The sequence below is a fragment of the Clarias gariepinus genome, chromosome 5 (genome assembly GCF_024256425.1).
Source record: "Clarias gariepinus isolate MV-2021 ecotype Netherlands chromosome 5, CGAR_prim_01v2, whole genome shotgun sequence".
Lineage (NCBI taxonomy): Eukaryota > Metazoa > Chordata > Actinopteri > Siluriformes > Clariidae > Clarias > Clarias gariepinus.
The window spans coordinates 32,839,603-32,867,405 of record NC_071104.1 but is presented as its reverse complement, the minus strand read 5'-3'; the positions used below and the strand labels follow the sequence as shown (position 1 = coordinate 32,867,405).

The following is a 27,803-nucleotide window of genomic DNA, read 5'->3' as shown; positions in this document are numbered from 1 at the left end:
TCTACTTTAAGGTGGTAACAGCTTTTCATATGGTGGATTATTTTCTTATAAGAACATGCCCTTATGTGTTTTATTACTTACATAACTTGTTTTCACAACTATATATAGTGAAGTGTTTTCCCAGGATGGTCTGATAAAAGATTTCCATGGACTTTCAATATAGAATTCCAGCCAAGAAACGGGTGCATTTAATCCTAAATTTCACTAGCTACATTTCTTAACATATAAATATGTGTATGCATATACATACACAGATACTTATGTTCACTGCCATGTTTAGTCGCAATCTGGTCCATTCCGATCCCTACGTCCCATTCCTCCCCCTCTATTCAAACAAACGTGGGTTTGAGGTCCTCTTTGAAGTTGACCACAGGATGTGAGGAACGGTCAAATTCTGTGTATTCGCTGTCGGATGTCTCTGAGCTGCTGCTGTTGCTGGAGGCATAAGGACTGTGCATGCAGGCTTCACAGTAGGGCCGGTGATAGTAGCAGTAATCCTCTGAGCTGCTGGACTCTGAGTCTGAATATTCATAAGAATCAGCAGCTGCAGTCCGCTCGAGCCCTGATAAAGAACCCGAGGGCTGTCCTACAGAAGAACAATCTCGACGTGTGCGTCTCGATCTCCTCCTGCGTGATCGTGATTGAATATTCAAGTCACAATGTATCCTAGAATTTTCAGCCTCTTTCTCGTTCTCATTTCCTTCACTTTCTGTATTATGGGATCCTTTTGGTATCAAAGAGGTGCTGAAGGCTGGTTTTAGGTCACGTACCCTCCGACAGCTAGGGGGCACCGAGCCTGGGTAGTAATATGGAGGCGGACCCTTTCTGCAGTGGAACGGAGGTCGGCGTTTTCGCATCATGTATGGCGAGATGCTGGGAAAATACAACTGCAGGGACGATCTGGATGAGAAAATGTTAGGCGCAGGATTCGACGTTCTTCTCACGCCGTCTGACGATCTGAGCGAGTTGCTTATAGCATCCACACTCAAATCGTGCAGAATCTCCTCCAGCTGTTCGCTGCTCACAAACGCCTGGCGTCCCACCGCTGAAGGTACAACGGACTCGACCACAGAACCCGCTGCATCTTGGGGTGGCCCGGACCAAACCAGAGATGCAGACTCGTGCAATGTGATCAGGTTACCAGCTGAATCAAAAGGCATGCTCATTATTACAGAAGGTTCAAGGATGAGAGATGTGCTCTTCAAGTTCAGTTTGGGTTGAGATCCTGCATTTTCACATTTCAAGTGGCTAACTTGGGAGCTCTGTGGAGCCCTTACTGGACTGCGAGGAGAGAAAGAAGGTAAGGCCTCTCTGTGCTGTGAAGACGGAGGCGTTTCATAGGATGAGACCGAAGGAGCTGAAGATGCAGCTGATGGAGGTGGGACATATGGTGGAGGGGGGAGAGCAGCCGAAGGTGTAACCTCTCTCATGGGACAAGGAGAAGAAGAAGGCTCACGAGGTACCACTGTAGTCTGTGTGGAGGAGGAGTTAAGGTTGGTGGTGGAAGAGTCCATTTCTCTTTCGTTCTGAAGGTGGCCCACAGACATGAGCTTCAGCAGTTTGTCCTTGGCGTTCATCACTTGCTCCTGGAGGCTGTTTATGACTGCGTCTTTCTAGGAGTGGAACAACACATATGATCAATAATTACAGTTTAGTTGGAAAAACAACTTCATCCAAACACACAAATCAGCATGCTGGGTTCATTGTGGGCCCTTTGGATCTCTAAACAGTAGCATTCTACATTTAAAGACTTTTGAATGTTAAAACTTTTAAATGTTCCCCTACAGTGAAAAACTGAAGAACGCCAAAATTCCTAGTTTGCACTTTTAAAATGAGGTTTAATAGGAGTGGGTTATCCGGCTAATGCTTCTAGGAACATTTCTGAAAAAAAGGTTGCTGGCAACTCTCAATGAACTTCTGGTTCAGGTTTTGGTCTTGCTTTCCTGGAATGGTCTTCATGAGAGCCAGTTTTATCATGGTGCCTGATCTTCAGGTCTTAAAATAACAACTGACTGTTGTTGTTGTTGTTGTTGTTTTTTTTGCTTAATTACATAATTCCAGATGAGTTATTTCAAAGTTTCGGGAAAACAAAACTGTATTGTTCTAGTATGTAGAAAATAAATCCAAAATTGCGCCAAAACGTTTGACTGGTATTAAACATCTGAGCAGTTGAGGGTTAACGTCGGTGGTCCTGGGGTCTCAAACTGTAACTTCCCAATCAGAAGTCAAACACCTTACCCACAGTTACATGTTACATAATATACAGCAATTCATCTCTGCTGATGTAACCACTATATTAGGCTGTATAAACATAAAACTTTCTGCAGCGAGTAGGAAGAGCAGTAAGAAGATGAACTGATGACATCAAAGAATGGCTAGGAGAGTAGGAGAGTGGACATCAATAAAAATGGCTCAGGAAAGAAAATGATTCTGGAAAAAAATAGCATAGGACTGAAAATCACCCCTGGCTTCCATGGTCCCTAGATGGATTACAGAGATTCAAATATAGATAGATAGATAGAAATCTTCTTTCTAAAAAGGAAACCTTCTGTTATGGAGTTCTACCTAGAACCTTGAGATGAGGTACATGAACTTGTTACAACATGTTTCTTCAAGTGTTGCTTGGACACTTGGAGTTGACTGTTCAAGCGTTGTAAAGAGGTTTTACATATTTTTGTTCCACATGGAATCTCTGAGAGCTCTTCAAACATGATGAACTACTAAATCCTTGAGAGTGCTAGATGTACTCTTAGAAAAAAAGGGGTCCTTAGAAGTCGTTTTGTTTTTTCTAGATTTCTACAAAAAAAAAAAAAGAAACAGTTGTAAGATGGTACATTAAACCATTCAGGTTTTCTCAGGAGGCTAAACCATAAACCCATGTGGGGTTTTAAGGACCCTAAAAAGGGTACTTAAGGAGTTCTCCACAGACCTTTTGAGAGCTACTTAAGAGTCATGAACAGAAAAACTGAAGAGGAAAATGGTTTAGGAATACTTTGGATAGTTAGAAGTGTGATCATTTTACTTGGAACCATATATACAGTATGTAGCAGTATGGGGGACAAATATCAGAACCCATTAGGGTTCAAAAGTTAAATTCATTTCTAAATGTTAGGACTTTGTTCTAAAAGTGTACAGCAACTCTACTGAGCAAAACTGCTGATCCAACCCAGTAAATACACTTTTAGGAAAAAAGAAACCTAATATGTTTGCTTTTTAAGGGTTCTTGGAAGGTAACAGTTCTAGCATTTCTGTCCCTCTGTTTTACCGTCCAGGGCTTTCCTAGAGGTACAAAATGAAGAATGTCTAAATCGTGATCTGTTTCCAGATCAGCTCATATTTCCACAGATTGTTTATAAATACAATGGCTGGTCTCTGTAATCATGTGGGCCATTACAAATAGGAGCAGCACTCACTCTGAACTGATGAAGATCTCTCCAAGTGAATGAATGGAGCAGGAAGAGCTTGAACAGGATGTGAGGTCTTAAAGTGGTGCCTTGGGGAAATGTGAAACAAAAGGGCTAGGCCTCAAACATGTCTCAGTGACGCATGGCTTACAGCTACTCACGCCCTGCTCTGGAATCCCCAAGAGAAGCCTTCTCAAAACCACTAATCTCAGCGGTCACAGGATAATCATCTTACAATTTACGCATCATGAAAAAAAGTCCATACCTGTGCAATGACGATGCCAAAATGCATTCAGCCCATTCAAATTGTGATCATCTCTCATACAGTGCAGCGTATAAGTATCTGGGTGGATTGTTATTTATTTATTTATTTATTTTTACACTCTGTACTCCAACACACTGAATTTACAATTAAGTTACGATTATGAGGTTGAATATACAGTATATTAACTTTGCAAGACAGAACTTTGTTTAAACATTCTCTCTGTTCCAGAAGTAAGAAACCATACGTAATTGCACCAAAAGTTGAGTGACAAACTGAACGAAATAAGTTCCAGATGAAGGTACCGCACCTGGAAAATCCCAAGATTTTTTTGTTTGCTCTTGTGATCTTGTGAATGAACTCTATTGAGCCGTATTCATAGACAAGTCCTGAATTAAGCAATAAGAATTATAAGTGATTCAGAATTGACTCAAGAGCATCTTACACGTTGTCTCAATTATACATGATTGTGAACCTAAACTTGACCACGTCAGCTTATTTAAAGAAGAATAATTAGTCCAACGCTATTGTCTGATAGATTAAAAATCAGACATAAACATACAGTACACACACAAAAATATTACTATAATGGTGTTATATATAATTATATATTTGTCCTTCCTGTGCTGTGTGCAGGTTCTATCATCTCTATAGTCACTAGTCCAATTCCCAACACTCCCACTTCTCTCATCCGGGCTTTGGGTCTGGCAATATTTTGGTGATTTTATATTGGGATCGAGTTAAGGGCCGTGCCCAAGGGCCCACCAGTGGCACCCCAGGAGCGGCAGGGCTTAAACGCCTGATTCTCCAATCAGCAACGCATTGCCACTATTACCTGAGCCTATACTGCCCCCAATGGCCAATATTAAAAACATATATATAATTTTTAATAATTAATATTAACATCCCTTTTAAGTCCACGCAACCTTTTTTTTTCCTTAATGGAAGCTGTTGGATCGGACATGTAGTAAATCAAAACATTAATTTTAAGTGGATAAAATGATGAGCCTTTTGTTTATATTTGGCATACTGTATTTAACTAACACAAATAATAATACATAATAAAACTAAAGAAGATAAAAAAAGTCAACTTAAAATATTATGTAATAAAATAGCTTACATTCCATGCCCAGATTGCTATTTTAAACCTGGATTTTGTATCTTGTACAGTAGCTTCATTAAATTGTGTGTTGTTTTTGTTTTTCAAAGGCGACCTCCATCCATCTATCCATCTAGTCAATGTGACTACTGTATTTATTCCTAATTTTATGACCATAGTAGGACCTTTAGTCAACATTCACACATGCAGTCACACACTATGGGCAATCTCGGAATGCCAATTAACCTACTCTACATGTCTTTGGACTGTGGGGGGCAACTGGATTACCCAGAGGAAACCCACCATGCATGGGAAGAACATGCAAACTCCATGCACACAGACCCGAGGTGGGAATCAAACCCCGACCCTGGGGGTGCAAGGCAACAGTGCTAACTACTAAGCCAATGTGCCGCTAAAAGAGACCTATTATACCAATTCACTTTTAAGTCATTTTCAGTCATTCCCTGCTTTTTGTCCTTTTCCTGCTTTTTTATTGGCAAGGGTTTAAGCAAGCCAATTAGATTTCCTCCCAATATGACCTCATATAAGATGACTCACTCCTCTGGCTACACCTGGCTGTACTCAGCTCTGCTCTGAAGTGGCTCAGAAGTAGCTCATTAACATAAACACTGAAACTGCAAGCGTAGAGGAGAAGTGGGGGGGGGGGGTGGATAAGGGACCTTTAATGTGATTATCGGGATGCTATTCAAAGCATGTAAAATTTAGGGAAAAATCTGGCCACCATACATCTTTTCCCCAAATGTCTCTATTTTTCAAGTTCCCTGTAGTTAAGATGTATCTCAGATGTGCTGCTCAACAATTTAACTTCCATGTTACTAAACAATATTAAGAACCATCAGGAATGTCAGACCCAGGTGTAGTCTGAAGGCATTTTTAGCATGTAAGGCTGAGCCACATTGATACGGTATGTCGGCAATGTGAGACCTGTTCGTACCTCACTGATTAACCTCTTCATGGAGTCGTATTCTCCGAGCAGGTAGTAGATGTCATTCTCACTGGAGCGCAGACTCTTGCTGCTGAAGTACTTGGCCATATGACTGGGGTGAGGGTTGATGTCCTCTTCAAACTGCCTCCACTGGGTCAGCTGGGGTGAGGAAGAGCAGACATACTGTTTCATTCAACAAAACGTTGCACATACTGTATATTTCTTACTTCTTCAAGATTGAATCAAATGACCGGTTGAAGTTTTTTTTCTCCTTACAGATGTGCATGATTCATCATTCCGACCCTTCATACAATCCCATCGATTCCAATGAATCACACTAATTTAGTCTGCTACTAATTAGACCGCTCCCTGGCCTTCAGGATAAGTGCAGTGTGTGTGTGTGTGTGTGTGTGTGTGTGAGAGATAGAGAGTTGTGCTTGCTCATTTCCAGCAGCATGTGGGTAATCAAGCATTAAGCGGTTCATCTTATCTGAATGTTTTGATCCATGTACAGATGCACAAAAGACTTTTCATAGATTAATCATATTGTCATAAAAATTTATATGTTGCTTTTGACTTCCTAAATGATCTTAAGATCTAAAAATTTCACACAGAAACAATAGCACCAGGTGAAATGGTGCAATTCATCTGGGTGTGCGCATGTGTGCATGATTACACTAATCACTACAGATCAAACCATTTGAATGCAGATGATGTGTGGGACGAAACAAGTGAATATTATGTACTGAATTGTTCATTTAAGTGCCATTCATAGCATTTATTTCATGGCTGCACTAAGAGCAATGTAACTACAGTAAGAGCAATGTAAAGTAATAAAAGCTGTTTTAAAATATGCTATATAAATGACTTATTATAATTAAGCAATACCACATGATGGGGAGTGATAGTGGTTTTATATAACAGTTCCACAAACACCCTCACCCACTCACTCATCGTCTATACCGCATTATATACGTCTATACCAGGGTCGTGAGGGGCCTGGAGCCCATCCCAGGAGACTGAGGGCACGAGGCGGCATACACCCTGGAAGGGGTACCAATCCATCTTAGGGCACACACACATACACACACTACGGGCATTTTTTGCGGGTACAGTAACGCCAATTAGTATAATTTGCACCAAAGTACCCGGAGGAAATGCATAAAGCACCGGGAGAACATGTGAACTCCACGCACACAGACCAGAGGGGGGGAATCAAACACGGAGCAACAATGCTAACCACTAAGTCACCCTTCACGCACTAGTGATGGGTCGTTCATGAACGTTTCCTTTTTTTTTTAACAAATCTTTAACGTGACTCAGAAGAACGAGTAGTCTCGAAGAGTGATTCGTTAATTTTCTACTGCGCGCGGAAATCCCCGCAAAAACTCCGTAGGTTATGTACATGAACTAAGTAACTCAAAAATAAGATTAGCTCATTTTGATGAAAGAGATTCAAAGGACCGAGTTACTAAAATGATTCAAACTTTCCATTGACTGGTGGAACTAATTAGTCCAAGTCTAGCAGAGCTGGCGACAGATAGTTAGCATCCGACAGTATTATGTAGCTAAAAGGTAAAGAGGATAAACCATGAATGTGTTAGACAATTCTGAGAAACACATGCGCTTTACCTTATATTTCCACCTATTCCACTTTGGAATATCGGGTCAGGAATATGTTCGGGTCGAATCGTTAAATTGAAAGCTGGTATGTAGGGTGTACAGTATAATCCCTTGTTCCATGCACCAAGTAGTGCCCTTGTTTAGAAGTTAGAAATTTAGAGGATTTGGGATTCAGCCTTGTGTTATCAAATGTGTTGTCTTGCTGAAAGAGATTCTGTGACTGGTTTTAAATGTGGGTTTTGGCAGGCAGCTTCTCCCTCCTCAGTGCTGCAGACTGTACTTTAATCAAAGCTGGGACCGAGAGATTGTGTGATTAAGGATTGTAGAACACTAATGACGCATATGATACATACAGTATAGTTAAATGTCCAAGGATTGTTATGCTCTATATCACCACTTGAGGAATGTCTCTCGTCCAATCAGATTACTTGGTCAGAACATGTGATATTCTGATTCTGATATACAGTATTAATGCAGAATATTAAATGATTAAGAGTGCTATGTTCTTCCTTATCATCACTTACCGTAGATTAAGCATTATTCTCTATACCACCAGCACAGTAAGACAAGCCAACAGGCACTTTGTGAAAGTCTGACATCAGCAATGTCCTCTCTCTATCTTGATGAATAATGTTGAGTCACCAAACCCTGAGCTCACTTTATTGATTGATGATGTTTCAGTGTTTTTTTTATAGCGAAGTAGAAATTTGTGCAATGGGGAAAATCGAGATCTTTTAGTACTGACAAGACATTTGTCAGTTGCACATTACTGACCTGTGGAACAAATATAAGGCAGTTAACAGCAGTGCTGCAGATGAAGATGGTTCCAGAGAACGTGCCGTAGATCAGGTTGGGCCAGGAGTGCAGGTAGAGCGAGACAGGGACGGCTAGAGCAGTGGAGGCACTGACCAGACATGTAGCGGTCATGATGGTCAGGGACTGGTTGACTGGTGGAAGGCTAACGCTACTGGTCAGTCCAGCTAGGTACGTGCCATACACCAGGAGACTGGCCTACAGAACAGAACAGGAGTATGGTGTTATTGTTTATCATGATAAGAAAACATCATGGTAGGAAAATAATAAGATAAGCGATAAGATGGTGTAATGTGGAACAGAGCTAAAGTTACCATCCCGAAAATGTTATATTTTTGCTTACAGCAGGTCCAGCATTGTAAGAGGCTTATTCCTCTTATACCAAAGCAAAATAATAAAAAAAAGCAATGCACATAATGCTTTTTAACTATTTAGTGTTACACTACAGTATGTATTACGCTTGATTATTGGTTATTGTCGTGCACTTACAGTGTTAACATATGCATCAGTAATGGACGTGTGCTCAAATCTTACCCCCGCCACGGGCTATTGTTCTGCATGTGTGTGAAGAAGCGGGGTACCTAAATCGGGCATGGCTGGCGAGCTCTTTAACAGGAGCAGTAGAGCTTATCTCGGGGTCCCTAAGTTTGGAGAAAGCGAATGAGACTTTGGAGAATGCCATGTGCCTTTAGGGGACTTTAGAGGCGGGCGAACTGTGTACCTAAGGGGTAAATAAAATGTGCATTGATATATAGTAATATCTTACTTACAGTAAGTTATAGAAACAGTAACTCGAAACTCTAAAATGAATTCATTTTCATTTTATTTCTCGTATAGCTTGTCTTGTGTAAATACACAGCCCATCTTTATTATCTTGTCAATTAGACAGAATTTTGCACAACCCTGGTCAAGCCTCAGTAATCCTGAAACTCCCACTTCATCACATTGTGTCTGCTTTAATTAATCTTCAAACCCAGCAGACATTTCACTCCGAATCATAAATTAGCAACAGACAGCTTTTACACTATATATTACAGGCCATAGTAACCTTGACATTCATCGCTTTTATAACTGTTAATAAGGCATAAATATAACAACATACTGTATAACCACTAGTAATAATACTGTATAATAATATAAGCATCGATTCGATTTGTACTGTATTTCGATTCTCTAAGTATCTCAGTTTTATAAATATCCTGACTTTTTCTTAGATTGTGTTAGAATTCTAAACTAATTTGGCAAACAGTTTGTTCCTACCAGAAAGCATTCTGTACAGCCTGCAAATGTGATTATCATGTGCCACCTGTAGGATTATAGAGGAACTGCACCATATTACCACCTCAATTAAAAACATATTTTAAATCAACAGTTTTAGAGCCAGTGATGTAATATATGATTTGCAACACCAAATGTTTTAAAAATGTAACTGAATCGATTGTTTCCTCTATTATGCACTAAGGTGTTATGAACATTGTGAGTTCTCCTTTCTATACTCAGCAAAAAAAGAAACGTCCTCTGACTTTCAACTGTTTTTACTTTCAGTAAACTTAATGTGTTAATATTTGTATGAAGACTAAAAGTTGAATTTGAATTTGAATTTGATAAAAGAGTCAACACCATAAGACATAAACTAAAAATGTTTCACAATGTGTCCCTGAATGAAGGGAGGCTCAAAATCAAAAGTACCAAAAGTACCAGTCAGTAAGAAACTCAGTAAACATATATATATATATATATATATATATATATATATATATATATATATATATATATATTTACTGAGTTTCTTAGTAAGAGTGTGTTACATTATGTACAGTACATTATGTCTGTGGTATAAATGAGCTCGAAATCACTGAAATAATCAGCTCGCAGTATTCCAGTTTACACTTATAGATAGAATTATGGGAGAAAAATCCACCCATTATTAGAGCATTAGTACTGTAGAAGTATAAACAGGGATTAGGAATGAAAAACTCATGCAACTTTTTTTTGCATCTGATGTGTTAAATATAGTTCAAACAACTATACATAATTACCGTAACTTATATAATTAACATAATTAATGTGCAGTCTGTAATACTGTGCAGGTATTACACTTTAACTATTTCCCAGACAGTCCAGGAGTACACCCACTTTCTGTCCACCATCTGAGAGTTAAAGAGGGATTATTTACACAGCACGTGTGTGACCCAGCATAACAAGACATGTAATACATCACACAGGTTAGTTTTTTGCACTGTGGCTAATAGAGTTCAGGAGGTGAAATACATCAAACCTTGAATTTCAGCAAAAATTGGTTGATAAATACCATAATATCCTGATCCTTTAGAAGGAGTGGGAATCCTAAACATTGTTTTAAAGCACTTTATTAAACACCAATGTGGTTACTCCAATTGTCATAGAAAAACATGCACTTTAGCAATAAAATTGCACTGCTGATCAAGTTATTTTTAAGTGTATCAGGGAAGGGGTAGCCTAATGGTTAAGGCATTGCGCTATGGTCCAGAAGGTCGAAGGTTTCTAAACCACACCACCACCAAATTGCCCCTGTTGGGCCCTTAAGCCTCAACTACTCAGATGCATAATGAGATAAAAAAAAGTAAGTTGCTGTGGATACGAGTGTCTGCCAAATGCTGAAATGTAAAAGTATAGCAGGGAAATCCTGGTGTCAAAATGACGCTGAGGGTTCCCTCTTTCTTATTACATCAAGGAATACTTATTTAAATAAAATTTTGATTTTTTCCCCCCACACTGGCCATGCCTCAGCAACCGAACATAATACGGTAATAAACTTGGTATGACTATGAACCAGGAATGTAAACATATGCATACTGTAACTCCAATAAGACAAAATGCTACTTTATTTCATTTGATGTGACGCTCTCTAACATGCACATTATTAAATATATTATATTTATATATTTATCATTTATTTTTTATATTATTAAATTATATTTATAAGCAAAACGACCACATTAGAGGGTTGTGTAGAGGGGAAAATTATTCTCTCTACAGTGCAGGAAATATATAAGGACTATAAGTGAGGCAGAAGCATACTTTAAGGATGTTTGTGTGTGTGTGTGTGTGTGTGTGTGTGTGTTTTCTCACCTTGAGTGCACAGAGAAGAAGAACCCAGAGGTCGGAGTACTGAGAGGAGCAGGAGTCCATCTGAGACAAGGAGTAATGCACATCAAACTCCACCACCTAGTACAGAGAAATACAAACAAGACCTCCTGACTCCCAGCACTGTTCCACACACTGGAGAAGGTTGTGAACAATCCTTCAGGCTTCAGTACTGTAACGGTTACATACAGCTACTGTACACTAGATGGACAAAAGTATTTGGCCAAACCTGCGAAGACATTGTATCCAAATACATACACTTCAATATGGAGTCAGCTATAACAGCTTCGACTCTTCTTAAGAGCCTGTCCACATGATTTTAGAGTGTTTTTGTGGGAATTCGTGTCCATTCTTTTTGTAGAGCATTTATGAGGTCAGGCACTGATGCTGGATGAGAAGGCCTGGTGTTCGATGGGGTTGTAGTCACAGGGCTCCTGTTGGTCCTTCACTTGGGATAAGAGATCTGAATTTATTAACTAGTGCAGGTGGAGATGCAGGTGATCCAGGTTAAAAGAAAACCACTGCATCTCCTGTGTTTGCCACCAGGGGGCAGTAATGACTCTGCTGTACTGCAGGAAACTGATTGAACACAATTTAACAGCAGCACTTTGTGTAAACACTAAAGTAACAATGACAGAACAAAAAGGAAAGTAAAATAAATTAAAGTGAATTACTCTTTTATATATAAAAAAAGTTATTTAAAAATATTCCAAGCATTTAGAAACCAAAACAATAACAGCCAGAGAAGTCAGGAAATCCATTTGAAGTAATATTATTATATTACAGTAGTGAATATATGAGGGCCGTTCAGGTCAAACCCGGACTCGGGATGAAATTTCTCATGAATGAAGTCATAAAACCGATTGACATTTAAAAGAAGACTCTTAGTCTCAGTAAAGCATCTGGATGGTGCAAACGCTTTTAAGAAGGTCGTACAATCATGTATGACAAACTAGGCCAAGGTGGCTCGAAATTAGTGAAACACTGGGTGCATTAGTGTAGCAGCGGATTACAGTATATAGAGAAAGAAAAGGATCTTTTACTCTCATAAATGTGTTCTACTATTCTGCACAACCAAAAGTCCCGGATTAACTTGAACGCCCCTCGTATCTTGACTGTAATTGTTATTTTAATAGCTTGATTCAAACTTCCCCAGTGTTACTTTCCAAAGTTTTCCTAGCATACAGTATAACACATCTTTTCCCTCTTTATGTATTTAAATTAGGACCATTTTCATTAAAACTTTCGTTTTAAGTAGCAACTACTGTAGAGGTTCTTAGCTAAATCAATGGAGGCCAAATAAGTTAAGCTTCATGTTCAGAACTTTATATATACTGTAGAAACGTTTGCGCTCTACCTTGACCACAGCGCTGACTGATCGAGAACACTTCACAGGGTCAGTGAGAGTCCACACGGACAGAATCAGCACCTCCACCAGCACCAAGAGAGTCACCAGACCCATCAGCCGGATATCTCGGATTATCTGTAAGGTTTGCAAAGAAGTTATACATCCATATGAATAATATATTACAATACATTAAGAAAAAAAAATTTTAAGACGTTAGAACACTGTGATGATATCATAATGGTTTTGTCCTGATATTCAGAGTTCTTCTTTTAAGGGACACTGGTACTGTAAGTGTTTCAGCTTCAACATTATGCTTGAATTATTTCAAACTTCTCTCTGCTAGAGACGTGTCCCCAGACACACTCACCACTCTCCTGTCAGGTACACGCTGAGTAAAGACCCTGTAGAGACGCCATGTTTTCCCAAGGATGGGTCCAAACACCAAAGAGCTGCCGATGCACAGCATCCAGACCCACGCCTGAAACACAGCATCAGACTTATGATTTACACCCTCAATGGGCTGCCAATCCATCACAGGGCACAAGCATGCGCACACACACTACAGGCAATTTAGAAACGCCAATTAGCCTAATCTGAAGTCTTTGGACTGTAGGGGAGAAACCAGAGTACCCTGAGGAAACCAAACAAGTACGACGAGAACATGCAAACTCCATGTACACAGAGACCCAAGGGCAGGAATCGAACCATTGATCCTGGAGCTGCTAGGCCACAGGGCTAACAACTGCACCACTGTGCAGCCCCAGAGAATACAGTACTGTATATCAGTGCTGCACAATTAATTGCACATAAATAAAAACATTTACATACCAATTGCACATTGCACAGTTATGGACATTTGCATTTGAACTCACTCTGGACATTTATGGACATTATGGACTCTTATGGACATCGCACATCTGCACATTCATGCACATTTGCACACACCCTGGACATTTTGCACATTGCACATTTATGGACATTGCATATACATATTAATGAATATTTGCACATTTTTATTTAAATTCTATTTCATTTTCACAACTAAAGTTTTCTATATTTTCTATATTTGTACAGCAAAAAAATCTTTATTCTCAGTATTTTTTTTCGTATATTTTATATTTTGTTCTTATTCTCTATAGTTATATTTTCCATAGTTAAAGTTCTTCTATATTTTATTTCGTATATTATTCCACATTTATTTCTTATTGATAATCTTTTTTAGGGTCATATAAGCATTTCACTGCATATTGTACTGTATATGTGTATGTGACAAATAAAATTGAAATTTGCTACGTTTAATAGTCACATATCACAGTTTACTTCATAATCGCAATGTATTTTTTTTGTGTATGTAATGGTGGCCCATGACAGACCTCCATCTAATCTGTATTGTATTGTATACCACCTTGCATCCAGTGTTTCTACTGTAGTTTAGGCTACGGCTCCACCACCACCGTGTGCAAGACAAAGTGCCTACTAAAGAAACGTACCTGCATGACAACTTTCGAGCCTGCTGCCCGTCCAGGTGATCTGTCCTCTATAGCGAACAGGAAGCCGCTGCTGTATGTCAGCACACTCCCTAACAGAGTCAGCATGTTCAGGTTAGGGCTCGACATCTTCACTATCCTAGAAATACAATTACACACAACAGTATATTGGACACAATCAGGACAAATAACTACAGTGGTCTTCTGCATTATGATTTTCACCCCCACTTCATAACATTTACTCTGAGTCACGTCTGGAACTATATATAATCTGAAGAAATGTAAGGATGAATAGAGAGAGTGAGAGGATTAGATGAAGACCGGATTAGGGAGGTCTGTGTACCTGTTGTTTTTGTAGCGGACGGTGAAAACGAGGAAGAGGAAGGATAAGAGGATTCCACAGGAGAGCAGCGTCCAAACTACAGCACACAGAACTGGAGACAGAGACCTGCCTTGCACCTCCACCACCCTCTGTGCGCACACACACACACACACACATTTTGCTTTTTTTTATTTTACATTTACATTTAGATATTTGATTTAGATACACTTATCCAGAGACACTAATGTCTAACTATTCTTTTTCAGACCCATTCACGGACAATAATTATCCTAATTAATTAATGCTATGTTGGCGAGAACGATGGCTTAGTGGTAAGCACTGTCACCTTGCACCTCCTGGTCCGGGTTCGATTCCCGTGTGGGGTCAGTGTTTCTGAAGATTGCATAATTCTCCTTGTGCTTGATGGGTTTCCTCCGGGTTCTCCGGTTTGCTCCCACAGTCCAACGACATGCAGATTAGGCTAACTGGCATTCCCAAATTGCCTGTAGTGTGTGAATGTACGTGTGGATGTTGACCGGCGGTTCTATCACAGTCATAGAGAAATGGGAATAAATACAGTGGTCACCACTGGCCTCCACAATCCTTGGTTGGACTACAGAGGTTCCTCGATGGATGGATGGTTGGAATGCTATACTAGACCTGACTAGATCTGTTTTTGCGGAGCCACACCAACATACTCTGACTGACCATAAAAAAAGTGGAAGCTGTTGGTGGAAGCAAGAGCATTTTTACATGCACAAAGTGATGAGAACTCACAGGATTGGGACTAAACAGCTGTGTTGCCATAAAAAAAAACACTTGTTTGTAAGACTAATCAGAAAAAAGGCTTTAGTTTGCTAAAGATTGGAAAAAAGGTCATGTGGTCTGATGAGCTCAGGTTGACCCTATTGTGGAGTGATGGGCCCATCCAGGTAGAAAGAGCATAAAGCGATGCACCCTTCATGCATAGTGGAAACTGTACAGCATTTGTGTGTGTGTGTGTTTGTGTACCGTGGAGAGGGTGCAGAGTCTCAGCAGGATGTCCCAGCTCTGCTGCTTGTTGACTGCAGGATGGATGAAGCAGGACGCAGAGTCACAGTGAGTGCTGCAGTTTGGCCTGATCTCCATCACTGCCTACAGCTCACACATACACACGCACATACATACATCCTGAAAAGCAAAATCAGCACCGTCAGATAGCATGGTAGCATAAATGCTTAATCACTTATTTTTTATTTATTTATTTTTTAAAATATGCTTTCTTTTTACATTTCACATTCTCATGAGAAACCCATTGAATGTGACGATTGTAACACCAAACAACTACAGTATACATATATTTATGTAGATGTGAAAGCCTTACTGACGAGTGGCATCAGAGAAGAATGCTATCATTGGTTTGAGGAAGTCGATGAAGCAGGAAAGAGGGAAGAAGTAGATGAAAGCACAAACAAATTAGGATCCATGGGAACCTCTTTAAAACCAAAACACAGCCATTTTGCTGGATATGCTGGAACGTAAATAACCGCTCTTTGTAACTATGATGAAAAGAAAAGCATCTAAGAATGAATATCAAACCTAGAGTCGAATGAGCTACAACGGCAGAAGACGACATCAGCTGCTATTCAGCCAAGGACAGGAATCGGAAGATATCATAAGCATATCATAAGAATAATTGGATCATTTATTTGCAATAAAAATCGTCTGGTCGTTTTTCATTTTTATATGAGGCTCCAACTTAAGCAATTCTACAGTAGTCTAGTTACACTTTCCTCATGATTTCCTTCGTGGTGTTTATCAGGCTTTTGCTTTTTAAGATAAAAGTTTCATTAAAATGTTATTAATAGACAAAAAAAAAAAAAACACCTCTATTTTTACCACAAGTTACATATGATCAGGTTACATCTACACCGTTAAAAAAAGATACCTTACTTTTATATACACTTGCCTTGCAAAAGTATTCATAATCTGAACAGGTGAGGCCAAAATGTAACTTTTTTGGCCTAAATGCAACTAACACTGCACATCACCCTGAACACATCTCTACTGTGAAACATGGTGGTGGCAGCTTCATGTTGTGGGAAAGCTTTTCTTCAGCAGGGACACAAAAACTGAAAGATGGATGGAGCCAAATACAGGGCCATTTTAGAAAAAAAAAGTGAGTTTGCAAATGACTGGAGAGACTAGGACGGAGGTTTATCCACCTTGCAGCAGGACAATTCCACATAGGGGAACTCTATTCACTACTTAGGAGGCTATTGAAGGCACTAGATTTAAGTTAGGGGTATCAACGTAAAGGGGTTCAAACATCTAGTTCAAACAGTATAGAGTAGAATCCCCTCTTTTATATTGTGTTCGTCACAACAGAAAAACACCTTAAACTTTCACATCGAAATTCACCAGCCTGGGAAATAAAGCAGAGGGAAGAGGCGTAATTATTGGGAATGCACCCTTTTACATAATAGCACCTCTGTGCAAAATACATAAACACTCCACTCCTGCATCCTAAATAAGAGAGAGCAGACTATGGGGGGGTGAGGGGGGGGAGGGTCAGGCCTGTCTCTATTGCTACAGTAAACTTCACTAGTGCTTTCACATGCACGGCCAATCAGCGTACACCTCATACAACTCGTAAAGGAACCATGGCATTAAAAAGAAAAGGCATGATCTGGTGTGTGCTGGAGTCAGGAGCAGCTTGTCTGATGGTTTTAATAGTGTTGCACAGACTTGTTGTGGAGAAGATGGCGTCTTGTTTCTTTAGACTGCAAAATCCTCAGAGCTTAACTGTGTACGTGCATGTGTGAATGTACAACATTACTGAATACGTCAAGTGTGGAAAGGTTGAAAAAAAAAACGGCGAGTTATCTTGTGAATGTTGGGCTTTTGTCTGTAAAGATCTGGAATAAACCTTAAACAAACCTAAGGGAGGGAGGAGGCTCTCGACGAGCTCACTGCTATAGTGTTAGCACTGAATTCTTCCCGATATACATTTTTTTGTATTTTACCAAGAAGCAGCAGTAATACTGTACGCAGTCTTGCTACACGTAAACTTGTCAAACGTGACTGCCTTCTTCTGAAACGTGAAACGTGAACCATACTCTTTAAGAACTCTTGCTAATAGAATATCACTATTTAACTTCCAGAACACACAAACAGAAAACGAACATCAGGAGCATTTATGCGATTATTACTCTCACATGAAACACAAACTTGCTCTCATTCAACACTCACAATAATGTAACGGCTTACCAATATTTCAGTCTCAGCAGGATAATGACACGCTTCCCTAAGAAGCTCTGTATTCTTCACGCCGCAGCCTTTTCATTCGTGGTAACTCAATTAATTCAGAAATGTGATGGTGCATTATCCCTGCTAATCCTTTAAGCTCTGCTAAATATACTTTTTTATCCTTTAATAGTGCACTTTTGTTGCTCAGAAGGTGTCGATTCATTTCCTATAATAACAGCTCTTGCAATAGAGCCGGCTGTAACTTGTTGTTAATGTTGTTTTTCTCCGTCTCCTGCTGCTCCCATTGGAGCTCGCCGTCATCCCATCCAAACATTTCAGATTTATGATGCAGGTTTTTACACACGGGCTTCCTGACCCAACTTTCACATTTATATTCAGGCTTGGGATCGGTACAACCCAAGTGGCAGGGTGTGGGGTGAAGGGCGTCGGCTGGGAAATGAACCCAGGCCAGAAAAGAAACCTTTCAATGAGCCAGCAATGCCCCTCCAGCAGTACCTTCAGTATGATGTGTACATTAATGTGCTTGTTTATACTAATAGGGTATCGTTTCTATAGTAACCTAAGCCAAATTGTAATAACCAGATGTTTAAATGACTGTTGTTATTATTTTTTTCCCCAGATTTTATCTCTAATTTAGTCATATTAGGGCAATCCCTCACTTTCCTCCGAACCATGTGACGCCAGCCGACCACATCTGTTTGAACTGCGAGCTCATGCACCGTTGGAAGTGATGTAACATACCCGGGAGACGGCGCTATTGGCTAGTTCTGCTTGCATGAGCTCACAGATGCCCGTGATAGATGTGAGATCATTAAGCTCCTCCCATCCTTACCTACTGAGGGAGCTCGGCCAATCAGCTCTCTCCAGGGCCCAAGGTTGCAGGAGGCTACAGATCACCTGGGATTCGAACTTGCGATATCTGGATGATAGAATGAGCACTTTACCACTGTGCCACTTCGGGGCTATTTAGTATTTTTATTTTTTTGTTTGTAAGGAACTGTTAGTGGTTAGCACTGTAGCTTCGCACCTCCAGGGTTGAGGGTTCGATTCCCGTCTTGGGGTCTGTGTGCATGTTTTCTTCGTGCTTGGTGCGTTTCCTTCATGTTCTTTGTTTTCCTCCACAGTCCAAAGACATGCAGGTTAGGTTAATTGGCATTCCCAAATTGCCTGTGTGTGTGTGTGTTCTGTGATGTGTCCTTGTGCCTTATGTTTTCTGGGATTGGCATTCAGGATGCTGCAAACCTGTACATGATAAAGCTATATAGAATATTAATGGATGTTTGTGAAAGGAGTCTAAAGTGTTGTAAACTTCTCCCCCATACAGAATTCAGAACAAATACACTTTGTGTCTTCCCTAAAAAATGTCCAGTATTTATTGGGTTGGCTAACTTCAAAAGGCAGATAAGCAAACTGTTACATTGTAGCTGCTAAATTGTAACTAATACCAAGAACTGCATTGAAGATGTTCACAGACAACATTGTCATCGTTCTCTTGGTACATAATATATGAGACTCTCTTTGCATGAGCTGTTTTGTGTTTGATGTGCATCCCATCTCAAGTTTAATGTCACAATGTACAAACCTTTAATTGTGTTTAATTGTATTTAATAACAGAGCAGTTATGACAGTCAACACCTGCTAATGCACTAATTCCAGTGTTTCACTAGTGCTTGGATACTATCAAGACAGAACGTCTTCTCAGTCCACCGGAGCTATGACCGGATGTCTAAAACAACTCCTTTCGATGGTTCAGACATGTGGAAATGGCTTGGAGCAAGGTCAGGACTGTACGTGGGAGGTAGTGCATCAATACTACACCCTGTAATGTGCAAGTAGTGTTGGTGAATGATTGTGTGCACGTTTCCCACAGACGGAGTATCATCACCATACCGTCCTTAAAGTCTTCTGTACATGTAAATGTCTTTTATTCCTTTTATTTAATCACTAGTCTGCGTTGAACCTAAACGACAATTGTATGTGGAAAACCTCACGTCTCGGAACGTGGTAATGTGATCAAATGAATAAGTGTGTCTGAAGTTCATGAGTTCATGAACAATCTTGAACAAGTGTCACCTCTGTGCATGAATAAGCTCTTGCGGTTGTATCGCTCTGTTTAAAAGCCTCAGGCACTCTCCTGCTTAGTCACTCACACACACAGAAACAAAACTAAAAAAAAAAAACTGCTGTAAAAGAAACATTAACAAAATAATTACTCTAATGTCATCTGCTGTGTAATTGTATATATTTAGTTTTAATTTAATGCAACCCGGGAGTTTTATTAATGCTCCCGTAACAATATTCTTAATTGTATAATATTAAAAGGGGTCAAAGGGCTCCTATTCTAATAATTAATATATAATAAAACTCTGGAATCGTCAATAATAAATGAATGATATTACAAATAAAAATCATGCCCATAATTATATTTAATAGATGGACAAAAGTAGATTTTGTTCATAAGCCTAAAGCACAGAGTTGCTCACTGAAGTATGAAACTACTGTAGACAATATGAAATATAAATGTACATGATTAAAGAAGAAGCCAGTGTAAGCATACAGTATGTGCTGTAAAGTTACCTAATGATTAGGGATGAATTCCCGGGACAATATTAATTAAGTTTAATAAACCATGACGTTAGCTGAGACAGAGAAAGGCCTGTTAATGCTGGACTACACACAGGAACGCAGCACAGCAGCATATCGATCCATTTTACGATGCTTTCAAACCTGTTTGTTCAGACTGAATCCGAATGAAATGAATACTTTCCTTTGTTTTTATTTGGTCCCATGTAATTAAACAGACTAGAGAACGAAAAAAAAAAAAAAAATGACTGGTTGAACGTGTGTGTGGGAGTAGTGGGGGATGAAAATATTCTTGCAAAAGGTTTTTGGTTAGAAATATGATAATGACACATGATAACAAACATGACAGCCAGCTCATGCGTCAAAAAAATGTAACCCACGCTACACAGCAACAACTGCAATAACTTTTCCTGCAGCTGGTTTAAAGCAAAGCTCTCACTGTAATTGAATCAAGCTTGGGTTCTGGTCTCGGCACCAAAACGAGAAAACACACCGACGATGGATACGTGAAAGCTCTCTAACGTGTTTAACATACAGTATTTGACTATTTCTTAAACAAGTTAACACACTTCTTAGAGTGTGTTAACGCTCCAGCTGAAAAACCCCTCAGATATGAGTTAAATAATACGGATATTTTTTACTCATCCATCATCCGAACATGCCATATTGGTGTCTAAGTACTGTACATAAGCTGCTGCTGAGCTGCTGCTCCACCAAGTAACAGCAAAAATAAGCAACAAGCAGGGGGAGGGGCTCTTCGTATATGAGGTCACAATAGGGAAAAAAATCTAAAACAAGCCCCGGGCAAAAACAAGCCCCAGTCTGAAAGTTACTTTTGCATGATAGATCCTCCTTAAGGCATGTATTATAATCCTATAAGTATCAATATTTTATGAAACCCCTGAAAACGATAAAAATTCTTTAAATTTTGTTACAATTCTAGGCGGCAGGGTGGCTTAGTGGGTAGCACTGTCGCACTGTCCAGGTTCGATTCCCGCCTCTATGTGCATGGGGTTTGCATGTTCTTCCCCTGCTTAGGTTCCCTCCCACAGTCCAAAGACATGCAGATAAGGTTAATTAGCGTTCCCAAATTGCCCGTAGTATGGGAATAAGTGTGTGAGAGAGAGAGTGAGTGTGTGTGTGTGTGTGTGTGCCCTACAATAGATTGACACCCTACTCAGGGTGTACCCCGCCTCATGCCCAAAGCCTCCTGGGATTGGCCCCAGGCCCCCCACGACCCTGTATACTGGACACACAATGAGTGTGTGAGTGAGTGTTACAATTCTAAACAAACAGAAAATCATTTGTTATTGTCACACAGGATGTTGTGCTGCCTGTCAATGTGTGTGAATAGTTTAAAGTGCATCACCTGTAGGATTATAAAGGAATGGTCACAGTGGGAGGTTTGGATCCTACCCCAGGTGACTTGGGGCACTAGGCATGGTACACCCTAGAAGGGTTGCCAATCCATCACAGGGTACAAGCACACACACACACACAAATGTGCATTCACACACTCTGGGCAATTTGGAAATGCCAATTAGCCTACTCTGCATGTCTTTGGACTGTGGGAGGAAATCGGAAAAAAAAAACACCAAGCACTGGGAAAACATGCAAACAGACTCAAAAGTGGGAATTGAACCCCTGACCCAAGAGGTGCACAGGCCACAGTTGTAACCATTACCCCGCCGTACCGCCTATAATAACATTTAGTGATAGGGACTGCCTGTTTAACAAGTTAGTTCTTGTTATCATATACATATTATAAACAGTAGGTATAAACAATCATTTATAGCTTACAGATATTTGCATGGACTGTTATGGTGACTTATAGTATGTTATGTGGCATAACTCCCACACAAGTCACTATTGTGATAATGATAATGTATTAGAACAAGTGCTTGAACATACATTTTTAAATTATCTTGCAAAACTATTGTGATAGCTGGGATAGAAAATGCATCAACACCTTTTTTTTTCGATTCCCCCCTTTGGGTACGAGTTTGTGTGTTTTCCCCGTGCTTGGTGGGTTCCCACTGGGTACTCCGGGTTTCCTCCCAAAGACATGCATATTAGGCTAATTGCCGTTCCCAAATTGCCCTTAGTGCATGAATGTCTGTGTGTGTGCCCTGTGATGGACTGGCACCCTATCCAGAGAGTACCCACTTCAACCCTGTATACAGGATAAAGCAGTATAGACATGAATGAGTGACAAGTTAAAGAAGAACACAGTGGCTTTGTTATGCACTTTGTTATGTTGTTTTCACGTGCATGGCTTGACCTTGCTTATCCCCTTAGTGAGAAAGGTCAAGCTAAAGTATTCCTATCTGAGATCCTGCATCCTAAAGTATAATAAAACCTTCCTATTCAGATAGAACTGGTCTATTCCAAGTTGGCTCTAACACCACACACATGGCATGAGGGCTCACTTAATCGGTACATGGGAATAAAAATTATGCAATTGATTGGCTATAGCATTCACAGTCATCAGACCTTGCCAGATCAGAACTTTTGAAGAAATGTGTTAAATAGTGTTCTCCATTATCCTAATCACCATTTAAAATCAAAACAAAAACCCTGTTCACCACTCTAGTTGCTTCCCTGAGACTTCCATCATTTGTAGCAAGATGCATGGATCTGTTCTGCCAGTTTGTAGTGACCCAACATCATACTAAAACATCTGTACCTGACATCATTATGAAAAAACACCACCAGCAAAAGCTGTTTGGTCCTGTTTGGTCCTGAACTGTATATATATATATATATATATATATATATATATATATATATATATATATATATATATATTTGGAATATGTTACCAAAGTAATGTATGAGCTGTTTGCCTAAATGTGTTCCTCACCCCTGCTTAAGCACCTGACTCAACTCATAAAACATCTGCGAAGCTGAATCAGGTGTGCTGGAGTGAAGAAAGCAAAACAACTGACGGCTGAAGGATTTGTAATGGAAGGATTACTCACCAAATTACTACAGATTCTGTCCCACATACTGTATATTTAGTCTGTTACAGATGGCCAAAACATTGTATTGGAGCTGAAAAGTGTCTCAACTATGTAAAAAAGTTAATTTTTAGACAAGATCATGTAACATAATTTTTTATAATTATATACTTAATGGTTTAGGTTATCTCCCAATCCATGCTTCATTTTTTTTTATAACTATGCATGCACATTTATATTTTTGGCAGATAAAAAGGAACACATTTGCTTAATATAATTCCATGCCCATTTAAGTAGTGTCCGTAACTTTTTCAAATTCAAATCTTTCATTGATCTTAATTGTCAATCACATGAAACTTGGCCAATTTAGATTTCCACATGAAAAGACATAAACCTGCAAAAGTGCAAAATTGTTAAGATATTGCGGTATGAATGTGACATGGTTACGGACACTACAGATTTTTTTAAAGGGTTTTTTAAGCTTTTACCCAAAAAACTTTTCAAGCAGCAATATTTACAGGTCATATCTTTCTAGAAGCTCACACCAATTTTAGTGTCAATAATCGTTCTCATGATTGTGTTAAAATCAGCATGAATTCCTTCTGCATTTCAATTCTTGCAACATGATTCTCAGCTAATCATAGCTGTCTGCAGGTAATTTTAATTGCAGGGGTTTCAATGTCATATTTTGTGTAAAATAGTAGACATGAAAGTTAACAAAGACTTCACAGTAAACCTGTATTTAGCTTAAACACTGTAAGCAGTTTAACCACAAAAAGGGTAGTTTTAACAACAACTTGCTGTGGGATGAGCCAAACCCTGCTATTTGATACTATCTTTGATATTCAATATATTCCTGATATACTAAATTATATTTCATAGTTTAAATATTATCCAATCTATTGTTCATTCTGCCGTCTAACACAGAAGATATACACAGTGTAAAACTGTTCTAAATGACCCATACTAGATCTGATACATCTCTGGGTTCTGGGTGGTTTAGAAATTCCTTTGCTTCCGTTGACAAAATGCTGTCGTCACTTTCCCAAATTTAGAGAGGCAGTTTACGGTTTCCTGCTGAGAAAGGCATTTCCGACCATTTTTCACCAGCACTCAGGCCATGCGGCGTGCCATGTGATCAGCCTCACAGTGGAGAGGAAAGGGTCTCCAAAGGTCTTTCATCAACTGCCTAGAGCAGTGTCTCCCAACCCAGTCCTCAGAGACAAGCAAACCAAGATAAATTTGAGATCTCAGTGTGTCCAGTAGATTTATCATTATCCAGTGTTGAAAGCTGAAGTAAGGAAAAGAGAAATCCGGAGGGTGGGCGAGGATTGCACTGGGAAATACTGACCTTGACGTGCCTGCATCTTGATTAGAGCTAGCAATCAACTTGTACCAATAAAATGTACCAAACGATAGCAACAACAATATTGCTAACTAACTAACTAACTAACTAACTAAAGCTAAATTAATAGGTTACCTGTCACCTAGTGCAATTCATTCCATTGACTCTTATTAAATTTAATTAATCTAAGTAGACACTTATAGTACTATACTTTAGTATTTTTGGATAAATAATCTGTATACAATGATGTTCGTTCAACTGGACAAACCAAGCATCCTCTGCATAAACATTTCAAAAGTCAGCAACTTAAATCCAAAACTTACAGTTGTATTTACATGAGGGAAGTTCACTGGAAAGTGCATTCAGAGATAGTCACACACATGCAAAAGCCAATTTTCTGGGTGCCTCATTTAGATCAATCAGATACAAGCAGAAGGTCCTGGTTTTAGTCCCAATGCAAATATATCAGTGATTCAGTATGGAAAGTTAAAATAGAGCAAAAAATCTGGGGGTTATGGAGGATTAGATTAGAAAATACTAGATTTGACATGCTATTGCCCAAATCCATCCATCCCTCCATCCATTCATCCATCTATTATCTTATACTGCTTATCCTCTATAGAGTTGACAGAGGCCAGAAGCCTGTTCCAGGGTAGTTAAAGCACAATCTGAGAATTATATTATATTAATTATATTAATAATAATGGAGGACAAGCACACACGCACACACACACACACACACACACACACACACACACACACACACACACACACACACTTAATCACATACTATAGGTCATGTATTTTTAAAATACCAATCTTCATAACTACATGACTTTGGCTTATAGGACATATATAATAAAAAATAATGGGTGATCAATATAGTTTAATTATAGTTTAATGTTAGTCAATATATTAGAAATGGGACTCACCAGGGATCTGCATTCGTTTTGTATTGCAGTTCTGTAGGTCTCATGATTTTATATCCTACTATGATACAGTAATGATACAGTATATATACTACCGTTCAAAACAAAAGCCTAAATATTTGAAAAAAATCATGTGTGTTAGAAGGTGTTGATACATCTGCGCCTACACAATGGCACTGACGGAATCCGTCCATGATGACACAGGTGTGTCCTTACGTTGTAAAAAGGATTAAAGAGCACCGCTACAAATGTGGCCACATACGGTTTGATTGGCAGTTCATATTCTGTGAAATATATCCTATTATTTATGGGCTTATTGAAAAGCTGAATAGAAGTTCTAGTAATTAAACAAGGAGGGGTGTAAATGTATATTTAAAAAAAAATAGTTTTCTGTATACGACATAACTGAGTAGACTACATTTTAAGTATGAAATAAAGGAAAGTTAAAATTTACAGCATGGAGTGAAGAAATTCATAGTTTATACGTTTATACGTTTATGAATATATCAGAGTGATGAAGAGTGGTACTATTTAAAAGACCTGCATAGCCATGGAGTCTGCAATAAAATATATAAAAGGGTTAAAAATCACAACTCACTATTATTCAATTATTATATTTATTCCTGGTGTACTAAGAACCCATGTCATTTGAATAAAAAAAAGAAAAGAAAGAAAAAGAAAAAAATAGACCTGAAAATAATTGGGTGCATTAAATATTGTAATTATCACCAATCTATCGCAGGGCACACACACACACACACACACACACACATTCACACACTATAATTTTAATTATGTTGATTATTAAAAACTGTGAAATGTCCAGTATGTTATAACTATGGAGTTTCCAGATGCAATTTTTTGCACACTTATGTACACTTACTGTCTACTTTATTTAGAGAAACACCTTTACATCTGAACAGTAATGCAACAATCTAATGAGACAATCATGCCACAGGAGTGAACTCATGAAGTTACAGGTTTAAAGCTTCGTTAACATCAAGCACCAGAGTGGGGGAAAGTGGAAATCTCTCTGTCTTTAACCATGTTATTAGAGTTTTGTCCCTTATTAGCAAGGCGTTTCCACCTCACTGGATGTTTTTTGTTTTTCTCTAGACACCATTGCTTGTGAAATTCCCAGGAGATCAGAAATACAGCTCATTTGGCACCAACAAGCATGCCACGATTAAAGTGACATAGATCACATACACTCCTCATTCGGATGTTTGGAGTGAACATTTAGCTCTCAATCTGTATCTGCATGATTTATTTCATCGTTCTGCTGCCACATGATTGGCTGATTTTAAAGTGAGGGTGAACAGGTGTCCACGCACGCGCATACTGAAAATACATCATGTTTCGCTGCTTTAGAGCCCTGCCCATAAATCCATGCTACTACCCCCATCGACTCGTGGGTTCATCTTCAGTATTGAGTCTTTTTTAATCGTTTTGTTATATTGTATATTTTATTTGCAAGGTTAATTTAACAGTCGACTAGCAGATTAATAGATAATGGTAAAAATGCGCATGTCAGAAAGTGCTACCAGTGTTAAAGCGATACGGATTACATTCTGATAACGTCACAAAGTGCTACCAAAATATCAGGAAACATTACGGCTGATAAAACTCACTTACTTACTCTTTCTACAGCGTATCCTGTACAGGGTCGTGGGAAGCCTGGAGCCTATACCGGGGGCATGAGGTGGGGTATGTGCTGGACAGGGTGCCAGTATTTCACCGGGCACAATCACACACACACACACACACACTCTGGACGACTTGGAAATAGCAATTGTGCAATTTTTGGACTGTAGGAGGAAACCGGAGTACTCAAAGAAAACCTTCAGCGAGAACACTGACAGACCCGAGGCGGGAACCGAACTCTGGAGGTGCGAGGCGACAGTGCTAATCACTACGCCATCAAATTAAAGTGTACTGCATTTTTTATTTATTAAAACTATAGGCTACTGGTTGGATAGGCTACAATTCTGGGAGGGTAGAGGGGAAAATGCTGTGTTCCTAATAAAATGGACAGAACGTGTAGAGGAAAACTACACATAAAAATGTACACATGTAATACCTTTCAACAGGTACAGTATGAATTTGAGTTAATACACCAGCAGTGGCAAAGAAAGGAAGAGCGCACACACGTGAATTACGCACAGGACGCGCACTGCATAGAGCTGTACCTTAACACACAGCTTAGACAAACTTCATTAGACTTCAGAAGCTTAAACAGACATAAAAGCCGAAGTACAAACCTGTGTCAGAGGCGTGAACAGTGTCAGCTAATCCCCAGTGATCTCC

General features: G+C 39.3%; 1 protein-coding gene across 1 annotated transcript; it reads right to left on the bottom strand.

Annotated features, from left to right (window-relative positions):
* gpr156 (G protein-coupled receptor 156) lies at positions 1–27,803 on the bottom strand. Its single transcript, XM_053495981.1, has 10 exons — positions 27,758–27,803; positions 15,442–15,600; positions 14,452–14,579; positions 14,112–14,247; positions 12,989–13,099; positions 12,631–12,756; positions 11,259–11,354; positions 8,109–8,345; positions 5,721–5,870; positions 1–1,613 (listed from the first exon to the last, which is right to left on the bottom strand). The coding sequence occupies exons 2-10, from the start codon at positions 15,556–15,558 to the stop codon at positions 330–332; spliced, it is 2,385 nt and encodes a 794-aa protein (XP_053351956.1). The 5' UTR covers positions 15,559–15,600; positions 27,758–27,803; the 3' UTR covers positions 1–329.